The following is a 26942-nucleotide window of genomic DNA, read 5'->3' on the forward strand; positions in this document are numbered from 1 at the left end:
ATTTGAGACATTCTGAAAAAATAGTTAAAAAATTTGTTAATAAAATTCAGTTCCTCTTTTCAAAGAAAGATAATATTATTAATGCTATTAAATTTTTTATATATAAATTTTATTTACGCTCTTTTTCTAATTAAATAAAAAAATAAAATATTTTTGGTATATGAATCATTTGTATTAGATAAGTGGAGCCGTAAAAATTTATTTGCAGTGCTAAAAGCATCCATCAATTGATGGATTGGTATCTAATTTGTCAAACTTTTTCGAAGATTTTCCACTTTGAGTATTGACTTTTCTTTACAAAACGACATGAATTTGCTTCCAAAATCCCAATTGTTAGGTCTCACTTTTTAATTACATTAAATGGTACATTTTTTTAAAAGTAACCATTCATAATTTTATTTTATAAAAAAAATAAAAAAGTTAAAGCTAAATATACTTGTGGTCCGTATATATAAATATTATTTTTTAATAAAAAAATAATAAATTGATAAAAGAAATTAATATACATGTTCAACTTTCAATTCTCTTATAGGTCGATTTTTCAAAATTTTATATTAATTATGGATGGATATATATAAATTTATATATTATCGAATAATTTTATAAAAATATTATAATTTTAATTTAAATTTAATGCTTACGATCACACATATAAATTTTATTTTTTAAAAAAATTCTCATAATTTTCACTGTTAATTATTCAATATATATAAATATCTATATCTATACTTCTGTAGTATATATAAAAATGGGAAGAGGGAGAATAATAGAATTTTTCATAATTTCCTTAAATTTTTAAATTATTTATAAATTAATTAATTTAATTATTTAAGTAGTTAATAATTTTATTATTTAAAATTAATTTTTAAAATATATGATAATTATATTTTTTAAAATTAATTTTAGTTAATAAATAAAATTTTGAAAGATATATAAAAATATAATAAGATTATTTTTTTTAAATAAGGATATATATTAAAATTTAATTTTATTATTTTAAATTAATTTTAAAGTTTATTAAAAAAAATCTAAAGTAAAATTATATCCTCGAGTAACATTAAAATATTTAAAAATTAAAATTTAAGGTATTTATTTAAATAAAAATTAAATATGAAACAAATTTCTCTAGGTTGTTTTTATTTATATTTATATTTAATTTAATTTTTTGAATATTTTATATAATATTCACAGAAACTGTGGTTAGAAAAAAAAAAGTGATTTTTGAGCTAAATATTATATTAATGAAAAAATAATATAATAATAACATAGCTTTACTATAAAAAAATTGACTATACCTTCATATATTTATTATATATAATATGATTATAATAATTTTTTAACATATATATATATAATAAAATATAGTTTAAAATTTTTTATTGAAAATTAATAATAATATTATAATATACAAAAAATTTAAAAATAAATTGAATATTTTAATGAATAAAAAAATAAGTAATACACATTGAATAAATGTGTGAAGGGAGAAAATACTCCAAATTTATTTAAATTAATTTTTAATTTTATTGATGAGTTTAAGTCATTTAAAAAAAATAAAGTTTCCTTTTGAGAAAATATTTTTTCACTTTAAAAATTATATTAATACTTATATATAAATTGATTAATGTATTTTATTTTTTAAATTAAAATTAAACCATAATTTTTTTTAAAACAAATAGATATAATTTTTTTCAAACAAATAAAATCCAAATTGTTGAGTTTTTTTTTTTTTTTTTTTTGTAAAAATGAATGTTAATGTCTCAATGATGTAAACTACTTTTATTCAAAAAAAAATTATGAAAAAGTCAAAGATTTTTGCTTTAGGGAAAGATTTAGGGATGGAAAGGGTTAGGCAGCATCGGCAATCATGTTGATGAGAAGTCTGATTACAGCCCTTTATGAAGGCATGCAGTAGCACTCGATCCCTCTAAATCTGGAACAGGTAACAGGGTGATGTTTACATGTGTCACATCCTATCTTTAATTCTATACACCCTTTAACGTGTCGTGGTGGAGTTTCCAACTCTCCCTCCCTTCTGTCTTTTAGTGTTTAATTATAGGACCCCATAAATTTTCCTAATGGTCCTTAAATTTAAGTGGTTAGGTCAATGTCATCCATAATAAAAATTAATTGTGGAAATATATAATAAAAAAAGGGTGTTAGTAATTTTTTTTCAAAATTCATAAGATGCCTTAATATTATTAAATTAATGTAATTTTGCATGGCTAAAGTAAGGATTTAAAAGTTTTTTTTTTGGTTCTTTTTCTTCTAATTGAGTAATTAAGAGGATGAGTAATAATTAGTTTGCATATCTAATCTTTATGGACAAAGCACAATTTTCTTTTTGGTGTAAAGCCATAATTAGCAATAACATGTCCCTTAAGCTTGCTGGGTATAGGCTACATGGGGAAATGATATTTGATTGGTAACTTAGTGTTGTGAAGCTCAAATTTAGGGCATAATAATGATTATTCCAGCAAATGATGACCATTGATTTAGTTCTGCTAAAACAAAGCCAAATTTATAATTAAACCATAATTTTACTTTTATCATATTTACTGCTTCAATTTTTCAATTATAAATTAATTTAATTTTTAAAAAGCTCAAATTTTTATAAAAAGGTCAATTATGCATTCGGCTTTAAAAAACAAATGAATTTTACATGTTGAGTACTAACAAGATATTAAAGTGAATTAATAACAGAAGAAAATGAAAAAGAGAAAAGGGAAAGCTCCTACAGAGTCCCACTGAGGGTCTAATTAGCCGCCTTGAAACCTTATTTTCAGAAAATTCAAGCAGCCCACTCTTAGTTATTGCTCAACTTTATATAATTTTTTCAGAGCTACGGCTTCAAAATTTGAATTAAATTGAAATTTGTGAATTCAAATTCAGAGGTTATATACCCACTTGAACTTGATATATTTAAATTTGAGTCTCCATACTATCAGTTTCCTATTAAAAAAATCAATTGAATCTATATTTTTCTTTAAAAACATTAAAGTTTTTAATTATTTGATTGACTTAAACCTATCAGAGTGAAATCGAATTAGAGGATGAACAAAACTTGCAATCAAGAAATTTGTTATTCAATTTAGAAGCCAATTTTACATAATATACAATTCAAATACTTTACCTTCAGTGTAAATAAATAAATAAATAACAATAACATTATTGTAATATATAATTTGTATTATTTTTCATGCTGTTTAATGAAGATAAACACTAGCTAGAAAATGGAGACCACGAGCCTGTACTCGGATCATCATGCATGCTTGTAAAAAACCATGTGAATTTGAGGGAGAAAAATAGGAATGACATGACTATGAGAGTAATTTCTGATAATTAAACACATATCTACTGATTCAAATCTCCAACAAAGCCCAAAAACCTAATAAAAAATGCAAGTCGTATAGAAGAAGCTCGTATAAGATCTGACTTGGCTGTTGCCATTAACCCAGTTGCTGTAAACAATTAGATGCTTTTAACTATTATAATCATACCCAATCCCTGCTACCATCAGTTCCTAAACTCATCCTACCACGCATCACACAGCAATCCTACCTCCAACCCAAAGAGAAAGGAAAAAAAAAAGAAAAACATAGATTATCATAAAATTTATGCATGCCTCAAATTGCCCCCTCTACTGTGATACTAAATAAACAATATGGTTGAACCAGATGTGGTGGCCTGAATCCAGTAACAACCCCTTCAATGTTATCAATGTTAAACCAACAAAGATAGATGTGCCAAATCATCAATTTTTGGCTGCATCGCTCCTGGCTTGCCAACTGAATCATTAATTGTGAATACAGAATTCCCATTAATCAAAAGCAGCCCAAACCACTGAAATATAGAACAAAGGCAAAGCCACACTTAAAACATAACAAATTAACTCCAAAAATTTGATAATTTATACAGCAAATCACAGGCACAGATCAAGAACAAGGTAATTGCGTACCCAAAATCAGAACCTGCAATCTTTTTTCAAGCTTCCTTCCTAGTTATCCTGACAATTTTGGCAGAACAGAACAGTGAGTAATAAGGGTACTGTCTTTGGGAAGAAGGAAATTCAGATGAGACTTGACCATTAACTCGGTGATAAATATACACGTCCCAGAAGTAGTAGGGCAACGGAACACCCAATCCAATTGATATATAATCTTAGCCAAATTGTAACAGCTAACTGAACAACCTCAAACATTCTTTTGAACATTCAAATGCCAAAGCCACCCAAAATAACAGTAGAAAGCCTGAACATTTGACCAGAGGCAACATTTTTAGAACATCCCAAAGAAGCAAATTCTCACCTGAAGCAATTAATGCCCAAGGCTGTTGTGATTTCATGAATGACTGATGTGGCAAAGTGTAAATAGAGTCCCGCTGGGGTCAGATAAAAAAAGAGGTGAGAAAAAAAATATAAGGATATAAAAGCATGCAATAAGAGCAATTAAAATTATTACAAGCATAACTCATAAAAGAGAGAGAGAGAGAGAGAGAGAGAGAGAGAAGAGAAGAGGAGAGGTCTAAAATAAGAAACAAAAAAGAATCCTTTAACATGTCAAGAGGATTTTTCAATAGCCAAACAAATTCACTCCATACTCCCAATATGGATAAATTCAAAAAAAAAAAGAGGGAAAAAGTTAACATGCCTGTGAATAAGCAGTAACCAAGAAGAACCCAGAACTCATCAACCAAAGGAACTCTGCAACAAGAAGGTGATTATAAATATTGCCATGACAGCCAATTGATTAAAAGAGATGTCCATTATGAACAAACAGCAGCTATAACTAAATCAACACATACCCATCATTCAGTTTGGCAGTGAGTGCATTTGCAATGGCAAATGGTAGATATAATAATGACTGCAGAAATTCAAAAACAAACTTTAACTCTTCAGTTAATTTAACTTAAAATATGTTAATATCTACCTCCAACAAATGGAACAAAAATTAAAAATGTAGTGTGTGAGTATATATATATATAAATAAAGTTCCTTGATGCTAAGGGACTGCCACAAACATTCATCAGAAAGCTCCCACAAGTACTATATACATAGACACTTTACCAAGAATAATTCTGTACTACCTAATTACAAGGAAGCACATATAAGGTGGACTTTAGACTAATGCATATGAATAGACAGTCACATTACTGAATATTTTTGGAGTTGAGAATTTAAAGATGCATACCATGCACATGTTAGTTTTCAATCCCTTTGGCTCATCACACAAGTGGGCCAGAATCATCCTTCCCTGCCAAATCAAACTCCATTCAGCAATAATATGGGAAATTTAATGGCTTGTGCTAATTTAGAAAATAAGTTAAAATTTTGACAACAGTAATTATGTGAAAAATGCACTATGATTATACTCCTATTTTGAGCAAACAAAAGTAAAGTTGGTCTACCATTACGCATCACAATATCATATGGAACTACAAGTATCATTTTTTAACCTTTCTTCAGTTTTCATTCCTATAACAGAAAAAGGTAGCAGTCACAATCAGAACACCTTACACAGTGGGACGCACACCCATGTACATAATACTCGTGATCATGTAAAAAAAGCTTCAGTTAGATGTATTTACGGTAATACTCTATTTGATAATAAGGACAAAATTCACAAAGTAACTGTTAAGAGAGGATGTATCAGGTTAAACATGGAATGATGAAACTAATTATCACCATTATATTGCTGCACAGTTCAGAAACATAGTGATCAAGTAGGACAACATTTTTCCTACAGTGTTCTGCTAGAATTGATCTGACATCAACAAACAAGGTCACCTAAATTGCAAAGTGATTGTCTTTTATAGATTAAAAGTGCCTATTACACAAAGTCAGCCTATTTGGAACAACTCAACAGGCCCGCCACCCACGTCAAGCAACATCTCCTTAACATGAATAAGTAAATGGAATTTCTACTTCATGATGTCAAGGAAATAGCACCTCGGAGACCATCAAATACATTACACCCAAAACTGCTGAAGTTAAAAAAATAAATAAACAAATATAAACAATAAATAAAAACACAAACACATCTTACCACAAGAAATCCAAATGCGAGTCCAGTCCCCAGAATAACTAAATGAGGATAGTTTCCCATTATATCAGATGGAGACAGATAATCCCTGAACAAGAAGTAAGATCCTCAATAAAGACCACAATGCACATAAAAAAATTGATTACGCACAAGATAATGTTGCAGGTTACATCGTACCACACCAAGACACCTCCCATGAGCACAATAAAAGGGTAAAGCTGACAATAAGAGAACAGAATAAGAAATCTTTCAAGAACAATAATAATTAAGAAATGCATGTCCCAAGAAGTTACAGATTTACCATGGCTAATGCCAGTAACATGTTGCCTTTTCTTGCCTGAACAACCTTGTGGACATTGCACACACTGCAAAAGAATACATCATATTACACAAGGAGATTCAAGAACGGCCCTAATAGTGTATGCATGACCTTCAGTCAAACCTCATAGGAAAAATGTCATAGGACATCACATGCTAATCATCTAAACATGAAGAAATCACACTAATTAAATTCAGACCCATAATGCAACAGCAAATGCCTCCCCACCAAACCCGCCACCGCACTAGAGAGAGGAGAGAGAAGAAAGGAAGAAAAAGGTAAAAAAAGAATATCATTTTCACGTGGACAAGTGAATAATACAGCAAATTGAACTATGCAACACAATTTAGTCGCATAATTGAATGGGTACACAATCAATTTAAGGAGGAGAATAATGTGCGAGTGGTCAAATAAGAGCAGGAAATATCATAAATATGAGTGTCAAAGTAAATCACTACAAATTAAATATGCAAAAGGGACTTGAAAGTTTCAATCATTTCAGAAGCATTTAAGTGCTTACTTGAATGCAATTGTCGGAATAACACCAAAAGCTATCATTAGAAACAGCACAGCTCTGAAAGTTGGGATTTCTGAGTCAAAAGAAATAAAAAAGGGTAAAACTTCATTTCTGACAACTGTTAAACATAAGACAGCAGCACAAAGGAAAGGGGATATAACAGCACATGTGAAAGACAATGTAATTAGGAAGCATAATTGCCAATTTTAATATGAAGTTCAGCAATCAGGATAGAGATGAATCACCAATCAAATAGAATTGTACATTATAGTAATGCTTATTTCAAAGCAATCAATAGAAACGCCAAAAATAAATTGCAGTGGAGCATTTGTAAAATAAATGCCAGTAACTTACTGAGCACCTACTTCAAATTCTCATGTGATGAAAAACAAAAGGGTTAATATTCAAAAAGAAAATCTAAAGCTTTCGTCAAATTTGAAAGCCAGTCCTGTTAAAAGTTGTAAGTCAATCCTTTCTTCAAAAAAATCTACTTCAATACACAACTTTTCAAATTGGTGTCAATCGTAGCGAAATTTAGAGGGCACATGCCAGAACTCCCAAATTACTAACCTGGCCTATATTTAATTCAAAAAAAAAAAAAACTTCAAGTAAGCATATTGAAGAGGAAAGTGGGGGGAGGAGAAAAAAAACCCTTAGAAAAAGAGTTCATACTTTTTAAACTTTTTTAATTTTCATGTTAAATAATTAATACTTAATTATTTTTTCTTATAGGTCTTCCACTCAAGTATGTTGTACAGATGCCAACATTAAAAGATTCTTCAATAAAAAAATATGTTATGTTTAGAAATTTGAGAGTTTTATCACAATGACCTTTCAAATTTGGCTACAATTAACACCAATTCAAAATGACAGTATATGATCGACAAAATGAAAAGAATTGCTCAGTAGTTACAAATTTGAACAAAAGGTTTAGTTTGGTCATTAACGCACAAGAAAATTATATAAGATTGAACCATAGAAACCCCATTACATATAGGAAAATACCAATAAATGACACAAAATGCAGGTCAGATCTTGTGATATATGTATATACAGCAAACAAAGAAACACAGGAGAAGTGCTCTTTCCAGAGTGCATCATGTAACAAGTATAAAGTGTAGAACTGTATGTTACATAGTATTTCACTATCATAGTGACTAGCCGGGGAAAAAATAAGTAAACCGTATTTTGGCAATGTGATTACTGTCTTCAATCTTCATGTATAGAAACTCAACCCAACTATCCCTTAGTCCCAAACAAGTTGGAGTTTTCAAGTATCGGAAATAACTAAAATGAATAATAAAAGTGAATCAACTGTAAGAATATTGCAGATATGCACAAATTATTTAAGCTTCCATGATGAAGTAACTACAGCATATATGTATAAAATTTAGAAAAAAAAAAAGGACAACATACATGACTATCATAATCCATCCATTCAAAAATAGTAAACAAACAAAAATCACACAAAAAGAGAAGACATTTTTTATGTTAAACATCACACAACTTCAAAAAGCAGTCAAAGAACAATACATGGAAAACCACATTCTTAAATTTAAGCACATGTTAAGACACAATTACAAGAAAATTTTCAGCTAAAAACTTCCAAAAGATTTCACTTCAGGGGTTCAACAGTAGACAAGAAACCTAATACAGTAAAATGTACATGAACAAGAGGATTGGAGGATGGTAAGGAGATGAAAAGGAGCAAGTAGTACATCATTAAATGGAGTGTCAAACATAGCAAGGGTTTCATAATTCTCACCACTGATAATTGGAACCCAACTTAGAAAGGGCAAAGACTTCCCAAATTGCTGAGCCCACCACTCAGCACCTAAAAAAGAAAACAACTCAAGTTAAATATCAAAGTGAAAATGGAAAATTGGAGAAAGAGGCAGAGAAAGGAACATTTAAGAAATAATTAACTATATGTAGTAAAGAAACTTCTAAAAATCCATATGTGAATTTTTGCAAGGGCAACAAAGGAACAGAAGGACTTACCAACTAGTCCTGTGAAAAAATGAGCTACATATATTAGCATCAGACCCTCAGTTGGTCCATTAATTGCAGGAAGAATAAGAGTATTTGTGAAAAAGCTGGATCAATGGAAGCAAAAATTCAAGCTATCAGTACAATATCAAATAGCTACTGCAATCAAAACCTAAGCTATATAGCATTTTAAAACAAAAATCAACATCTGAGAAAATTCTGTGCAGTAAAATATCATGTCATTCAACTTATACAAAATAAAGAACAAGCACATTAAGATCACTTACTGTTCCCATGTTGCGCTGTAAAATGGAACAGCAGAAATAACCCAAAACCAGAAAGTGTCCCTTCCACACATTGCAGTGCTACCAAAAGCCATGCTTTCAAACTGGGGAAAACCGAGATTAAATGTTGAAGAAACAGCACTCACTATAGTTAAAGAACCAAAGGTGGAAAATACATACTGCACATGCAAGCGCATCACATCCTGCAATACATTGGGGAAGCCAAAAAGATATACTTAAGAAATATTAACTATTAAAAAATGGAAAATCATGTAACAAAAGAAAATCACCATGGTCAAAAAGTTCTCCCAATGGGCTTGAGGAATTTGTCCGTCGTGCTTGTTTCCCATCAACAGCATCAAAAGTCTGTAAAATTAACAAGAAATTGGTAAGAGCCATAGTAAAAACACAGTTTGTCTACCAATGAAACAACAAAGAAAAGATTACTGCATGTGAGAATTTAACTCACACCTGATATAAAAATAAAAGTAATCCATGTGCAAAGTGAACCCATCTTGGTGGAGCCATATCCAAGTGAGGCGAATATATCTGAGATGCAAAAAGCAAATTAGGAACTGAAAAAATTGTCAGACCAACCTTCAGAAAACATAACCACAGAAAAATTCCTACTCACATAGCCAAGCAGTGCTGAAGTAACCAAGAACATGAATCCTGTAAGGGTGATCTAAGAAATCAAAGCACAACCAGTTAGTAGTCAAAAGCAAGAAAGTATCATTAACAAACTTAATGCTGCAAAAATACAAAGCATTTCATCTTACCATGTTGGGTCTGGAGAAGATCAGGAATCAGATAGTTTCGGAAAACCAAAAAAAAAACACATTAGGAAATATTAGCAAATCAATATAAAACTTTACATGAGAAAATTCAACATGAAAAATAAACAAAGCATGCCACTTAAGCACAAAGTCCAAACTGAAGGGTTTGCCAACAATGTAAAACTTTTATAGAATTTTACATAGAGGATGCTGATTAAGAGAGTTCCATCTTTTACCACCACCTGAGGCCTGCTCTAAGGTTTATAAAACTGACAGAAGTTGAATAGACTTATCAATGAGGAAATGACTCTGCCAATTGGTCATTATAAGGTACTCAATTGACTACTTGGATTACCTTCAAAGCTGACCACAATAAATAGTAAAATCCCAAGAAACCTAATACCAAGAACTTCCTGAAATAGCATCAAGCAATATCCAAAGAATAAAGTAAAACCACGTCCAACCATAATGGGGGTTTAAAAGAAACCAATTTTAGTGGGCATATGCCCAAGTTCAAAGATGACAATGATAAATAGTAAAATCCCAAGGAACCTAATATTGAGAGCTACCTCAAATAGTATCAAGAGCAATATCCAAAGAATAATGTCAAAGAAAATGTCCAACCATAATGGGGGTTTAAGATGAAAGCGAATTTAGGGGACATATAGCCAAGTTCAAAGATACTACAATAAATAGTAAAATCCCAAGGAACCTAATAACAAGAGCTTCCTATAATAGTATCAAGCAATATCCTAATAATAAAGTAAAAGAAAAAAATCCAACCATAATGGGGGTGTAAGCAGAAAACGAAATTAGGGAGCATATACCAAATTCAAGTAGGTGGTTCCAACACTAGAAGAAGGTACTAGACAATATTAAACAACTGCTACTATAACAGCCAGGACCAAGCAGTGCCTGGACTCACAATGAGAACCAACTGATCAGCACTCAACAGCTATTGTTATCATACTATGGGAGGCTACTATTGCATTCCTGAATTTTGGAACCCTTCAACTGCTACACCAAATATGCACAGTTTAAGCTTAGGGTCAAGTAGCATGTGGCTTTACAACCATATTTTCAACTTCATTCAACAGTCAGAAACTGGGTAATGACCACATCTAATGTATCATCAAATAAAGCACCCGCACAGTACAATTCACAATTAATTACACTGAGATTAATTTACAACTAATTAAAGCAAAATCAGCCTAAATTCCTCATTCCATCCAAAACCATTCTCCCATTATTCTCCATTTTCCAAAGCGATTAACAGACCATGAAAATTGAAAATATCTTAACCAATTAAAGCCACCAAATCGAACAGATATTGCAGAATACACAAAAGGAACTAAAAAATCCCAAAACAATAAAAAAAAATACTCACGGCATCCAAAGAGGGAAGAAGTTAACAAATTGACTCCAAAAGGGTTGCAACACATATTTAGCAACGTAAGAGTGATCAACTCCACTGTACTTATATCTGTGAAGTGCTGCTACTCCATGTGATCCTATATACCCCATTCCTTACTCAAAAAATAAAAAAGGAAAAAAAAAAAATCAGAAATATTGTTTAAAGAACCTGATTAGTCTCAGCAAAACTTGCTAGAAACTTGCGAATTTCAGATTATGTACTCTATTTTAACTGATTTTAAGCAAGTGAGTGAAAATGAAGTAATGGAGATAAGAGCATGCAAACCTGGATTGGCTAGAATAGAAGAGGGTCTGAAAATGAAAACAAGCCCAGATCTAAGGAGCAGAGAAGAGAGACTCTACGGAAACCAAAATGAAGTAATAAAAAGAAACCTTCACTTCACCGATTAAAATCGAGATAGAGTTGAGGGAATTTCTGGAAGAAAGAGCCTTTTGGTGCAGACAGAAAACGGAGAGAGAAAAAGCAAGAAATTTTTTTATCTCCCGCTCTAAGCTAGAGAATTAGGTTCTTTTTATTGGTTTTAAAAATATATATATAAATATAAAAAAAAAAAAAGAGATTCGTAGGAATATCTATATATAATAATAATATAATATTTAGACATTTATTTATAATTTTTTTTCATTTATAATATTTAATTTATTTTAATATGTGTTATTAAATTTATATTAGTCACGTATCTGAAATGATAAATTAATTGAGAGAAATTTAATTAAATTTTTAAAGTAAAATATTTTTAATATGTCAATATCTTAAAGATAAAATAAATTGTAACTTTTTATTTTTATTTTATTTACTTTATTTTTTCTTCAATTCAAAATTCAAATAAAAGAAAATATTTTTTTTTATTTTCCTTTGTTTTCCTCCAATACAATCTGGTAAGGTTAGGTTAAGCTACCCCAATTTTGGTCCATTTTTTTGGCATGTACTTATTGCTTGGTTGGTATTTAAAAGGAAGAAAAAAAATCCCTTCCGGGATAGAAACAGAAACAAAGCACACGCTAATTCATAAATTTTCCAATAACCGAATAATTTTGGATTTTTCTGTAAATAAAAAATTAAAAATTAAAAAAATAAAATTTTCAAATTCACTCAAATCCATTTTTATGAGATTAATATTGAGAATGCAATCCTAGTTATCAATATTAAAATTTAAATAACAATTTTGCCTGCATGAGAACCTTCATTAAATAAGAATCTTTAGAAACGAGTATAAGATTCCATATCAGATTGGCACTTTTTCCAATAAAAAATAAATGAATTGGCGTCACTTTGAATTTTCAAGCGTGTCGTTGAAGTTGAAAACGAAGAAGCATATTCTTCTTTATCTTTTGCTTATGCGCCTTTCTTTTCCTTTTATTTGGGACAAACGTGGAAACTACATTTTTCTTCAAAGACATTTTCTATTTCAAGTCCACAAAAAACTTTTTCAAACGCACCATTGGACGAAATGGAGACGTTCCTTTCATTAATTCATTAAAAATCTTTCCACCCCGTATTATTTAAGTTGGCAACTGCCAATGACCATTGACCCGTATTCACACCAAATGGCAAGTCACTGATTGGGGTTCGCACCACGTGAACATGAAGATGAATGTGTACAACTCTTGGTATATTGTATTTTATATATGTATATACGTACATGAATTGCATTAACCTAGTCTATTATAACAAAGGATTTTAGAAGTCCAGGAGAAAAGTATTACTGATTATTTATTCGGTTTAAATTAAAAAAATTATTTAAATTAAATTAATTTTAAATTTTAGTTTAATTTTTTATTATTTTATTTTATTTTAATTTTTAATTTTAAATTTTAAAAATTAATTATTTTATTTAATTTGATTTTTATTAAAAAATTAAAAAATTAAATCAAAATAATTATATTATTTTTAATAATATAAAAAATTAGACTATAATTAAAATTAAATTATTTTAATTAAATTTTTAAATATTAAAAATTTTATTAAATGGCTCAACTGATCAATTTGAATTAAATTAAATCGAATCGAATTATATTTAATTCAATTTAATTTTTAGATTTAATTTAATTTTATAAATATTAAAATTTTAATTTTAATTTATTTAATTTTAAATGAAATTAATAACCATGTAAAACTAGTAAGTAAATCAAATCATAAATCAAATCACTAATAAACTCCATTACACTAAAATCTATGAGTATTTTGGTTTTATTACCAGCACACTAGCCGAGAAGAGCCTTCAGTTTGCCACGGCTAAAATTGAGAAAATTGAAGCCTTTCTTGATTGACCTAGTAGCCCAACAAAGACTACAACTCCTAGCACTGTCAAAAACTATGTAGAAACTATCTCTTGACTTTTAATATTGTAAGCATGCTTTAAGGAGGTCGAGGTCGATGGACAAAGCTCACTTCTCAGTCTCATTTCAGCTTGAGTATCTCATTGTTAACGAGGTCCATCGACCCAAATATGTTTCATTAAATACCAGGTTGAGCTGTCCGAGTCCTACAGTTCTAATTCTCTCTTATTTTATTATGTGTTAGATCCTAAACTATTTTCTATGGGCCTTTTGAATGTGGCTTGAACTTATGTGTAAAAAGTTTAAACCTTTCTTTGCTTGTAAACTATAAGCCTTTTTTCATCTAAAAGCCCAGGGACCAGTTAGCAAATCAGACTCCGATAGAATGGCTCAATTTTAAAAAGTATTTTTAATTTGATTTCTTAATTAATAACATCTCTTTTAAAAATTCTCTAACTCTAATTTGAATATAGTATTTATTTGTCTATCTTTACATATATTTTTATATTTTCTACTCATAATTTAATAAATTTTAACTCTTTATACTAAAAATAAATCATTTACACTAATCACATCACATATAAAATTCATTTTCATTATTTTTAATTATTAAATATAAACTTCTCTCTTTTAAATAGTGTTAAAATATGTTTACTCCTTTTTTATCCGTATTTTTTTTATAAAATTGAATATTAAAAATAAATATTAAATTATAATAATTAGTAATGATGATTGCAAAAAATTTAAGTTAAAATAATTTAATTTTATACCTTTTCAATGATAATTTTAATTTTATTTACTTTTAAAAAAATTTTCTAAGCGCATATTAAAAAAAAAAATTTTAAGTTGAGATTTAAATTTATATAGAACAACTAAAAAATTTTCAATAGATAAATTAATTTATGAATATAAAATATTGGATATAAGTATTTAAAATCTTTTTTTTTTTTGAACTAAAAATGTAATTGCATTCAAATTTGGAAGTCCAACATCAAAGTATGAACAATCAATTGTGGAGGTGTGCTCAGCCACTCCATCCTGTCTGAAATAGTAGAGGCAGCTCTAGCTATAAGATATGCCACACTATTGGCAGATCGAGGAACAAAACTCACAGATAGGGCTGAGCAATTCTCGGTCTAAATCGAAAAACCGAACCGAACCGATTAAATTCGGTTTATCGGTTCGGTTAGTCGCAAAAATCGGTTTGGTTCGGTTAGTAGATTTAAAATTATTCGGTTTTCGGTTCGGTTCGGTTTAAACATGTTAAATAACCGATCAAACCGAAAAACCGAACCGAACCCAACCCAACCCAACCCAGCAGGCCAGCACCCCAACCCCCTCCATACCTTTCGCCGAACCCCTCCATCCCATTTTCCACATTCTCCAAACTCCAATCTCCCGATTCCCCCACCCCTATTCTCCCGAAAGATGAGGACGACGAAGACTACGAAGACGATGATGACTGATGAGGGGGGCGAGGACGACGAAGACGACGAGGTTCAGGTCTTACAATCCTCCAGAGGGCCACCGGTTCAGTTGGCGGACGAAGTGAAGGCGGAGACGACGATGACGATGGTGAAGGCGGAGACGACGATGACGATGACGATGACGACGACGACGAGGAGGAAAACGATGACGAGGATGAAGACGGTGAAGAAGAGGTAATATATGTCCAAATTTATATAATTTTCTGCATATACTTCATTTCTCTCATCTGGGACTGGGTTGCGTTCTCTGTTGGTGCCGGAGATATGGGTCCCACTTCATCGTCCGGTGTCAGTAACATGCAAGATCTCAGATGTTATAGCGCCTCCTATGCATCCTCCGTCTACCCAACACAATCCCAAGCCCAAACCCAGGTCGGCAACAATGATGTTCGGTTCAAAAAGGGCAAGTCTGCAAGTGGGTCTGTTTCTAAGAGCTGGAGTTTCAATGATCGGGAGCTGCAACGAAAGAAGCGAGTCGCTAGCTATAAGGTTTACAGTGTAGAAGGGAAAGTTAAAGGCTCTTTCAGAAAGAGTTTCAGGTGGCTCAAGGACAGGTGAACGCTTCTCTCATCTGGGACTGGGTTGCGAGGAGTTTCTCTCATCTGCGACTTCTGGCCATGGATTTTAATAGAATATTTATTAAATTATTTTGTTGAAATTAGAAATAAAAAATTAAAAAAAAATACAGATTTCGGTTTGAATCGAACCGAACCGAACCGAACCGATTTTTATCGGTTCGGTTCGGTTATACCTTCATAATCGGTTTTTTCGGTTTTATAAATTTTAACAAATCGGTTTTCGGTTTTATCGATTCAAAACCGAACCGACCGATTGCACAGCCCTACTCACAGATACTGAATTCATCTCTGCTATTAGAGATTTACAATCATCAACAAGGGACCCAAAACTAGAAAAATCAGAAGTTGAAGAAGAAAGCAAAGCCTTCACTACCGTAAGAGCATCTGATTCCAACACTATCTGATCATAACCCAGCCTCTTAATCCAACTCAGAACTTCTCTAATGGCAATTAGCTCAGCTGTTTTAGGAGAGAAGTAACCAAGGAGTCTATGTTGACAAGCGCCAACAAAAGAGCCATCATATGAGCGAAGCACTCCACCAACTCCAATGAAGCCATCAGGGAAGACTGCTGCATCTACATTAGCTTTCAAGAATCCTTGAAGCGGTGGAACCCAGAAATGTAACGGTGGAGGAGCTGGCACAGCATCAGAAGAACTGTCATCAACGTGTCGCGCATTACACCAATCGTAGAGGATTGTCCTAGCCCGATACACCACAGCAGCAGGGCTCGACCACTTCGAAGACCAGACCACATCATTCCGTGCCTGCCAAAGAGCCCAGCATATCATTACCACCATAGCTTGGTCTTCCTTTCTCACCAGCTGCAAAATTGAGCACAACCATGCCAAAAATGACGCCGACTGAGGAAAAAGCCATCCAATCGAAGACGCAAGCCATACCCTCTTGGCAAAAGGGCATGTAACCAGCACATGGAGCACAGATTCACTAACAGAATTACATAAAGGACATGAATTATGCACAGGAACATGTCGCTGTTGAAGCAGCTGCAAAACTGGTATGGCATTATTGGCTGCCCTCCACACTAAGTCGCGACACTTAGGAGGAGCCCTGACGTTCCATAATTTCCGCCACATCGCACTAATATGACCTCCCACAACTCCATCCCCAATATTAGTTAGGAATTTATAAACTGATTTAACTGAATATTGACCCTTTGGCTCCAACTTCCAGATCAATCTGTCACTAGCAACAAATCGAGGGAGGGGAATAGACAGTATGGCCTGCTGCTCTTCCGTACTAAAAATTGAACGTAACAATGGCAAATTCCAAAAACCATTAATCATCAAATCATGAACAAAGTTTACCTGTGAGTTAACAGGCTGCGATGTTTGCACCCAGGAGGAAGGCAAATTTGGGATCCAAGGATCTTCCTAGACTCGAATTTGCTGTCCATTTCCAACTTTCCAACACATACCGGCCTTAATAACAGATTGTGCTTCCCAAATGCTTCGCCAAAAATAGCTCGGATTGGACCCCAGACGAGCCGTGATAAAATTAGCATCAGGAAAATAACGAGCTTTAATTAACCTTGCCACCAAAGAAGAAGGATTAGTCACAATATTTCAAGCTTGCTTTCCAACCATAGCCAAGTTGAACTCCCTGAACTTCTTGAAGCCCAACCCTCCAACAAATTTTGGTTGACTCATCCTATCCCAACTCATCCAATGGATTCCCCTTTCATAGTTAATACCTTTACCCCACCAAAACATATTCATCATCTGTTGGAGGTCGTGACAAAGAGTCTTAGGGATTAGGAACATGTTCATCACATAATTAGGAAGTGCTTGGAGCACTGTTCTTAGTAAGATTTCTTTACCTGCACGGGACAAGCAACGACGTTTCCAGGAGTTAAGTTTCTGCCACACCTTGTCCTTTAAAAAACCAAATATTTCCCTTTTGTTTATGCCCACCACTGATGGAAGACCCAAATATTTGCCCAAACTTGAATGCTCTTCCACGCCTAACACAGAGCACACACCAGCCCGATCATTCTGTCTCGTGTTCTTAGAGAAGCATATGGCAGATTTAGTGAAATTTATGAGCTGCCCAGATGCCTGTGCATAAGTAGAAACCACCTCCTTCACAACCTGAGCTTCAGCAGCAGTGCTATGGAAGAAAATCAAGCTATCATCGGCAAAGAAGAGATGAGTTATCTCGGGGCATCTCCTAGCCACCCGACAACCATGTAAAGCCGAACTAGCCACCTTGTGCGATATAAGCTGTGAAAGTCCCTCAGTACACAAGATAAATATATATCGGGACAAGGAATCTCCTTGCCGCAATCCTCGTGTAGGCATAATTGGACCCAATTCCTTCCCATCATGAACACTATGATAGCTGACTGAAGTAATACAGTGCATGATCACACTCGTCCACTGTGTTGAGAAACCCATTTTATCCAAGACATCCGAAACATAATTCCACTCCATACGATCATATGCCTTGCTAATGTCCATCTTTAAGGCACCATAACTCTCACGACCATAGCGCTTGCCTTTGAAAAAGTGCATAAGCTCGAAGGCAATTATAGTATTATCATGGATGCTTCTCCCGGCAACAAATGCCGACTGTGATGGAGAAATAATCCGAGGCAGTAGCCTTTTAAGTCGATTTGCAACCATCTTGGACATTATTTTATAAAAGACATTACACAAAGCTATTGGCCGCAAATCCCCCATCGTCCCAGGAATTGTCTTCTTTGGAATCAAAACTAATGCTGTTTCATTTATCTCTACCGGGAATGTACCGACAGCCAACATTGAAATACAAGTAGATGAAACATCAGACCCAATAATATCCCAGTGATATTGGAAAAAACCTGGGTTGAACCCATCGAGACCAGGTGCCTTGTCCGCCTGCATGCTAAACACTGCTGCACGGGCTTCCTCAGGTGAATAAGGAGCAAGAAGAAAAGCATTATCTTCCTCAGTAATACAGTGAGGGATATGATCAATAATAGGCTGAGTATCACCCGAATTTGCCTGGAAGATATCCTGAAAATAATCAACAATAAGAGTGTCGAGAGCTGGCCCCCTCTCACACCAAACCCCATTGCTGTCTTGGAGCCGATGAATCAGATTCTTCTTTTTTCTGTTTGTAGCCATTGCATGAAAGAATCTAGTGTTAGAATCTCCTTCTTTCAACCAAAAGACTTTGGCACGTTGCTTCCATTGTATTTCTTTATCCCTCAACAAGTCATGGTATCTCTTCTTAGCCTCCTCAAACTTGCGAACATCAGCCAACGAACGAGAACCCCGCAAGTGCTGCATATCTAACTTACACTGTACCAACTCCTGCTTATGTAGATTTCGAATGTCCAACCCCCATCTATACAACAATTCTCCACACCGAAGTAATTTATTAAACACATCCACAGAGGCACTCGAATTCCAAACATTGGAGATCAACTCACGGCACTGCGGCTCTCTTCTCCAACTGTTCTCAAATTTAAATCTCCTGGCCAACTGGGTCGGAATAAAGAGACGTATCTCCAACAGTATTGGAAGATGATCAGATGAAGAAGCTTCCAACGAAGCCGCTCTAACATGGGAAAACAAAGAATTAAATGATGGAGAGGTAAGAACTCTATCTAATTTTTCTTCAACCCACCGATCTGAGCCCCTACCAGTTTCCCAAGTAAATTTATATCCGCTCATGGGAAAATCACAGATTCCCGCTGCCATTACAGCATTGCGAAACCCCTGAATCAATGCATTCGGTTGTCGTCTGCCTCCTTTCTTCTCATGATTAGCTAGAATGTCATTGAAGTCCCCCATACAGACCCAGGGACGTGTGCTCATAGTTGCTAAATTCTGTAGTAAAGCCCAAGACTCCTGATGATGATTACGGTTAGGATGTCCATAAAAGCCAGTTAGTCGCCAACTACCCACCGAATCTAAGTCAACCTCCACATCAATACATCTAGCCGATTGAAATAGAACATGCACAGAGTCAATAGCACGCCAAAGTAAAGCCAGACCACCACTATGCCCCACACAGTCCACAGAAACAAAATCATCATAACCCAATAAATTTTTTATTTCTTCAATCCTATTACGATAACAAAGAGTTTCAATTAAAAAAATAAAACTTGGCCTCTTTTCCCTAACAATTTGTTTTAGGAAACTAACTGCCGTGGGTTGCCAAGCCCACGACAGTTCCAGCTAAGGCAACTCATTTCTCTCGACGGGCCTGGTCCCCAGAACCCGCCGATAACATATTTTTTGGTGCAGCCCTTAAAAGTGTAGAATCAGGTCCTGCATTGGTACCACCATCTTGGGCCCTCTCCTCATTTAATGCCTCCTCCATACGACGCCGCTTCAGGTCCACAATAGTAAGCCCAGTAGGAGATTGCATTGCTGGGTGTACATGGGAATTAACAGCATGTTGAGACAAAATAGGAGACTTAGCTAAAGCAGCTCCAGTAACCACTCCCTTATCTTTTTCAAAATTTGAATTTAAATTAGGCTCGTGATAAGCGGCATAATCTTGATCAGTTTCCATAGCTGAACCACTACTACCTTCTGATCGGAAAGACCTCCCCGGCGTACGGAGCCACCGTGAGCTCTTGTTCACCATTCCCCCTCTGCGAGGTTTAGCACGGATGTCCAGAGAATAGTTGCGAGGGGCCTGTCCTATAGGATAATGAATCAGTTGAGGGCAGAATCTATTTGTGTGGCCAAGGATACCGCAGATCAAGCAGAACGTGGGCAAACGTTCATATTCAAACCTCGCCCAAAACCAACCTGCACCTGTTCTTCTCAAGTTGATGCCTTACATCAGCGGTTTCCGAACATTCAATCTAACACGGATTCGAACAAATGAGTCAAACTCCCCAGTAAAATTGCGCTCATCTGAAGCAATAAACTGACCGACCTGATTGCCAATATCTTTAGCTACCCTTTCAGAATGAAACACAGTCTGTAAATCAAAGATCTTGAGCCAAATATAGATGTGATTAAGAGGGACCTCTGTAGGAGTAGAAAAACCTGACATACGTTCTATAATCAGAATCTGATTATCAAAGGTGCAAGGGCACATTTCCAGGGCACGGTGAATATCTACCTCATGAAAAAATTGAAACACATAAAGACCACCACCCAACTCCCTAACAGTCATCCCTTCACGAGGTTGCCACAGCTCGGCTAATGAAAAAGACATAGCATTATAGTTGATAATCCTCTCCGAAAGAAATCTGCCCACCAAACATAGCTCAAGATTGTCTCCTGCCCCCAACTCCTCTTGTTGATATTCAAGACCCATCTGACCACCGCCGTCCACCGATAAACCAGCCATCTCTACTGATAAAGCATCTCGATCCTCCATGACCTCCCCTTCCATAATATCGAAGTAGAAAGAACGAAAGAGAAAAAGGCTAAAACGGTGATGAAAAGAAAGAGAAGAGAATCAAAAATCAACAAACTCCTCACTGAGGAGACAAACCCTAACTCCTCACCGAGGAGACCTTTTGACTTCCCCCATGTTACCGACAGAAGATTTAAAATCTTTTAATATGAATAGTCTAATTTATTATGCATAAAATATTATTAAATGGAATTTAAAGAGGGATTAACTATTGACTTTGTTAAAAATTAAAAACTTTAATAATAATTTTTCCTTTATGGTTAAGAGAAACTTACCTAAATAACTCCAGATGACTTATAAAATTTTGAGGGGCCCATGTCCCTTGACACAACATAATTTCGCCGGTGATAAGCAGGAAATATCAGAATATCAGCCTATTTAATAAGAAAATTCTACCATACACGTGTACAAATTCACCGGTACCACATTTTAAATAATTTTTTTAATTTTAAATTACATATCAAAATTATAAATTCCATTTAATAATATTTTAACGTATATTATACTAGAGAAAATTCCTAGCACTGCGTGCGGCAAACAAAGAAGTTTTTACTCTGTTGCATTTTTTATTTAATTCTCTTATATATAGTTTTATTAATTTTTCAAATATATTATAATTTTTTCTAACAGAAATAAGTTTTTTTAAATGTTCTAAATTATATTGATCTAATCTAATTTAACTGCAAAGATTATAACTCATAAAACAATCTCATATAAAAATAATATTAAAATTATGATAATTTTTAAAATTAAAACAATCATGATAAAGAAAAATCTGTCCGCACTCCAATATTTAACCTGGTGGAAAATGCATCCTGATGGACCTAAGAGGTCTAAGGTTCGACTCCCCCAACCCCCTATTTCAAAAAAAAAAAAAAAAAAATCTCTCAATAATGTTGATTGCATAAATCTTAACATACCTTTTGTCGATAATTCTTGGTATAAAAGAAAGAACGAAAAGTGAAAAAAAACGGATGCTTTTTCTTTCAAACACTTCGCCCACAGCTCGGACATAATTTATTTCAAATCTAAAAAATTTAATTTAATTTAAAAAAAATAAATTAAATTTATTAGTAATAATAATATATTATTTTTAATAATATAAAAATATTATATTATATTAAAATTAAAATATCAATTAAATTTTAAAATATTAAAAATAAAATATAAAAAATTTATTAAAAATTTAAACCAATTAAATCGAATCGAATCAAATTGATTCAATTTAATTTGATTTTTATCAAAATTAATTCAATTTGATTTATATAAATACTAAAATTTTAATTTTTAATTTATTTAATTTAATTTAATTTTAAATTAAATCGATCCAATATACACCTATGGTTTTAGATATGTGACGTGATTGATTTTTTTTTTTATACGGAATGTGCGAGACTTTTTACGTGATTGATTTTCACAGTTGATGTGTTGAGCCAACAAGACAATAGTTATAAATTGTTATTTCAAGTATTTTAGTTATAGCTTAGAATGGGATTAAGATAATAATTTTTTTTTATAATGGATTAAAAAATATATTATATATACAATAAAAAAATATTTTTTTATTATAATTTTAAAAAATATTAAAATAACAGTTCCACACCCAATAATAATTTAAAAAATGTAATAATGATTGTTATAAGCATAAATTTCTTGCAATGTATTACATATCTAAATAATATTAAGGAAAAATTATTTTTTAGTCCCTGAGATTTAACATAATTAACACTTCTGTCCCTCTATTTTGGCGACCCAACACTTAAGTCCCTCATTTTCTCTTCCGTCTAAATTCATAGTCCTTCCGTCCAAAATAGCCGTTTGGTCAAAGAGTTAAAGGTGAGAGGTGAAATTTTTTATCAAAAGTACCCTTAATGAAATTGTTAAACCCTTCTTCTACTTCATATCTTCTTTGTTTCTTCATTCCATCCTTCTTCTCTCTCGTATCTTCTCTGTTTCTTCCCTCCATCTTTCTTCTCCCTCATATCTTTTCTATTTCTTCCCTCCATCCTTCTTCCCTCCATCCTTTTCTCCCTCATATCATCTCTATTTCTTTTATCCTCTCCGCGCATCTCTCTTTCTTCTCCTTCCTCTCAATCCTTCCCTCTCTCTTTTTTTCTCTCCATTTCTTGAAATTCTCAGTGAGTTCTAGAAATTATTAAATAATTCTTGAAATTTCCATGGAAACTTGATGAAAGTTCCATGGAAACTTGATGAAAGTTCCATGGAAACTTGATGAAAGTTCCATGGAAACTTGATGAAAGTTCCATGGAAACTTGATGAAAGTTCCATGGAAACTTGATTTCTTTTATAATTTTCTTTCTGATTTAGGAAATTGTGAGTGCGGGATGGCAGATAGTGTGAGGAGACCCAGCAGAAGTTGGAAAAGCTGTGAGTGCGGGATGGCGAGATTGCAACCTCGCCAATATAGCTTCTCTGTTGCAGGATTGACCTTGATTCTCTCTTCCTTGGGAAAGGAAAATGATAACTCTCTTTGATTTTCAAGTAATTTCTTGTGTCAACTCTATTTTTCAATTTATTTTCCTTTAAGCTTCTAGCACTTTTTTTTCCCAATTTTGGGTCTCTGTGATTGCTGTTTTTTTTTCTCTTTTGTTTGTAACTTTTGAGTTTGGATTTTGGTGTTTGATTATTTTTGTGATGTGGGTTTTAATGTAACAGCTCACGGCCCAGGGCTAGAAATTATTTATTTTTGTGATCCCCGGCACTGTTACCGCTCACGGCCCAGGGCTATCCCTCGCCTGGCCTCTTGCCACCTCGGGCTTTCCACTGGCGTCGTGAGCAGCTCTTAATTTGAACAATTGGTACTCACTCTCACCAGACTATTCCCTTAAAGTGGGAGGTCAAGGGTTCGAGCAGTGGGGGAGGCGACCTAATTCCCAGAGGAAGGAATTGGGCCAAATCCACTCGGGCTAGGGCGGGCCGTAATGGCTCCCCCGAGGGACAAATCCTGCCTGGAACCCGTGAGGGTGAAGGGATGTTAAGAGCTGCTCACAGTGGCTGGGCCCAGAGGAAGGTCACGGGCTGTGAGCGGTAACAGGGCCGGTCGTACGGGCCGGGCTGTTACATTTAATATTAGAACGAGAATTTTTCAGTTTTGTGTTAGATCCAAGCTGTTTGACATCTTTTCATTTGCATCTTATTGTCTGAATAATTTTCTCTGCTCAACGTTGAAAATTTTCTTTCCAAGTCTTTCTCCACCTGTAATCCATGGTGAGATCTGGGTGGTTTACTTGATTTTCTTGATAGTTGACAAGATTTAATTTCATATATAATTACTGTGCTACAAAATATCAAATTCGTGATGGAGAAAAAGATGGAAAAGAGAGGAAAAAAAAAAAGAGAATCAGCAATGGGCAAAAAGAAAGGAGAGAATGTGAAAGAGAAGAAAGATCGAGAGATTTCAGGTTGAGGGGGTTTTAATAAGTTCATTAAGGGCATTTTTGAAAAAAATTTTCACCTCTCACCTTTGACTCTTTGACCAAACGGTTATTTTGGATGTAAGGACTACGGATTTGGACGGAAGAGAAAGTGAGGGACTTAAATGTTGGGTTGCCAAAATAGAGGGATAGAAGTGTTAATTACGTTAAACCTCAGGGACTAAAAAGTAATTTTCCCATTAATAATATATATAACTTCTTAATTTCAATCAATTGCTGCTAATTCTTCATGCAGCCAACATAAGGCTGCACAGCAGATCCTAACCACAACCTTCCATAATGCTCTTCAACTTCACTAACCGAGTCAAGTATTTTCCCACCATTTCCATCCAAAGCCCTAACTATTTTTCCATCCTCACTGAACTTGATTCCTACAGGATCATTCACAAACCATTCACCACCCATTCTCTGAATCCTTCCTCTTCCAGTATTTAATGCCACCCAAAACTCTCCATTTTCATTCCTCTTGATGTTATCTGGCAATCTTCCAAGTTCAGCAAACACTTCTCCTGGGGAATGAATTTCAGAATTCACGAGCACAAACTTCAGGATTCTTGATCTGCCTGATTCTGCAACTACAATAAACGAATTGTCTTTGCTCAGCGCCACCCCATTTGGAAATGCTAAGCCTCTGAACAATACTGTCACTTTCTTGCTCCTTGGATCATATTTCAATAGCCTTCCACTTTTGTCAGAGCTTATGATCGCCAAAATATAAACCCTAAATGATCAAGCAACGAGTTCTGTCAGTACTAAACCACAAGTTCATTATATATGGAATCTTATTAAAGCTTGTGAATTTTAAGGAACTGAAATGAACTGACCTTCTCTGGAAGTAAATGCTGCTGTCTGTGAAATAAACCACTCCTGTTCTGGGATCAATGTCTAAACCATTGGTGAATCTGAAAGGGACTCCTTCAGCTGAAGTAGCAAGCTGTGTGGGAACACCTCCTTTTGGTCCTACAACTAGAAGTCCATAGTAGGCATCTGCAATGTAGAGATCACAAGTTGCAGGATTGAATTTGAGGCCTAGTGGTCTTCCACAAATAGGTTCCTTGTCTGGGTCTGTTGAGCCATCACAGGCTTTCCTGTCCCTAATTTATCAAATCATACAAAATTTTTAATCTGCTCGGTTGCAGATGGGGAAAAATACGAAGTGTATGCTTAGCCTTCATAAACCATTTTGTTGAAGAAACAGGTAATCATTTCAACCATTTTGATTCAATTTTTGGATTGAAATGTATCGTAGCTAGATCTGAGTTTCAATTGATGAAGGTGGAATGTTTTTTTTTTTTTTTTAATCTCACCCTAACAAAATAAAGAAGTTCAGCTAACCTATAAAGTATAAATATCCACTGACACTGTGGGGCGCTGGGAAATTAATTTTGATCAGAGAAATATTTAAGAAGATGCAGTATATAGTATCAGGACATTTAAACTCACTCCACCTACCCTTCTCTTTCACTTGATCCAACTCCTCTCTATTCTTCAAATAATTTACCTAGAGTGACGACCATGTCCTCCCATGCAATGCAGATTCAAAAAGGAGAGATACATCATACATAGAATAATTAAGAAAACAATTTTCATGCACGTATGTGTTTGTAACGGGTTAATTTTTATGTTTACAATTATTATATGTCGGAACAATTAGGTCTTGCCTGTTGGATGAAGAAACAGCAAACTCAGCCCAACCAAGTTCTTGCCATTTGAGGATTCTGCCATCGGAAACACCAACATATGGCCCTTTGCCGTTGCAATCAAAGGCAATGCTTTCTGGGCCAACCACTCCAGGGAGATCAAGTTGAGAGTAGCTCTTGAGGTCATCTTCAGAACGCATTTTACCAGACAGCAGCTTATGACCCTCTGCTGAAGAAATTACAAAGAAGAAGAAGAAACAAGACAAAAACGTGGTAGCCAACAGATTATCCATGGCGACAGAGATTATCTCTAATCTCTATGTGACCACTTCTGCAGAGAGAGCAAAGACGTTGCAGCGTTTGCTTTCATTTATAGCCAAAAAATTGAGAAGTCAATAAATATTTTAGGTATGCATACATATCTGCTAACAACACAATAACCTAATTAAATATCTTTAGAATAGTAATTTTGATACAAACTATTACCACCACCGTCAATTAGTTGTCGTATATTTCATAATTAGAATATTTCAAATTTATATTAAATTAAATACCTTTAATAAATTATTTTTCAATGAGAATTGATGATTGAGAATTGAATAAAATATAAGATTTTTCATATTTATTTAAATACACTTATTAAATATACTTATTAAATAGGGATTGATGTTTAAAAATCGAATAAAATATGAGATTTGGCATGTTTATTGAGATATAATTATCGAGAACTATGATTGTTTTAATAAATTATTCTT

The 26942-nt window shown here is 33.7% G+C and overlaps 3 protein-coding genes across 6 annotated transcripts; 1 reads left to right on the forward strand and 2 right to left on the reverse strand.

Annotated features, from left to right (window-relative positions):
• Positions 1-3389: 3389 nt before the first annotated feature.
• LOC110617803 (choline/ethanolaminephosphotransferase 1) lies at positions 3390-11865 on the reverse strand. 4 transcript variants are annotated; one of them, XM_021760810.2, is made up of 21 exons: positions 11733-11854; positions 11626-11651; positions 11314-11452; positions 9930-9939; positions 9785-9835; positions 9622-9699; positions 9441-9516; positions 9331-9353; positions 9154-9254; positions 8879-8973; positions 8643-8711; positions 6881-6950; positions 6343-6406; positions 6219-6259; positions 6045-6129; positions 5190-5252; positions 4804-4862; positions 4650-4702; positions 4308-4380; positions 3959-4006; positions 3390-3843 (listed from the first exon to the last, which is right to left on the reverse strand). In XM_021760810.2, the coding sequence occupies exons 3-20, from the start codon at positions 11448-11450 to the stop codon at positions 3985-3987; spliced, it is 1170 nt and encodes a 389-aa protein (XP_021616502.1). In that variant the 5' UTR covers positions 11451-11452; positions 11626-11651; positions 11733-11854; the 3' UTR covers positions 3390-3843; positions 3959-3984. The 4 variants fall into 4 exon arrangements, with proteins under 4 accessions (XP_021616502.1, XP_021616499.1, XP_021616503.1 ...); XM_021760807.2 differs by having other exon boundaries at positions 11626-11865; XM_021760811.2 differs by having other exon boundaries at positions 3390-3788; positions 11626-11858.
• A 1872-nt stretch (positions 11866-13737) lies between these two features.
• Positions 13738-15858, forward strand: LOC122723875 (zinc finger protein 652-B-like). The gene is made up of 2 exons (XM_043957776.1): positions 13738-13794; positions 15161-15858. Exons 1-2 carry the CDS (start codon positions 13738-13740, stop codon positions 15683-15685), a joined length of 582 nt encoding a protein of 193 aa, XP_043813711.1. The 3' UTR covers positions 15686-15858.
• An 8846-nt stretch (positions 15859-24704) lies between these two features.
• Positions 24705-26541, reverse strand: LOC110616971 (protein STRICTOSIDINE SYNTHASE-LIKE 10). Its single transcript, XM_021759518.2, has 3 exons — positions 26209-26541; positions 25372-25641; positions 24705-25268 (listed from the first exon to the last, which is right to left on the reverse strand). The coding sequence occupies exons 1-3, from the start codon at positions 26478-26480 to the stop codon at positions 24767-24769; spliced, it is 1044 nt and encodes a 347-aa protein (XP_021615210.1). The 5' UTR covers positions 26481-26541; the 3' UTR covers positions 24705-24766.
• Between the last annotated feature and the right edge of the window lie 401 nt (positions 26542-26942).

Source organism: Manihot esculenta, chromosome 6 (assembly GCF_001659605.2).
Source record: "Manihot esculenta cultivar AM560-2 chromosome 6, M.esculenta_v8, whole genome shotgun sequence".
Lineage (NCBI taxonomy): Eukaryota > Viridiplantae > Streptophyta > Magnoliopsida > Malpighiales > Euphorbiaceae > Manihot > Manihot esculenta.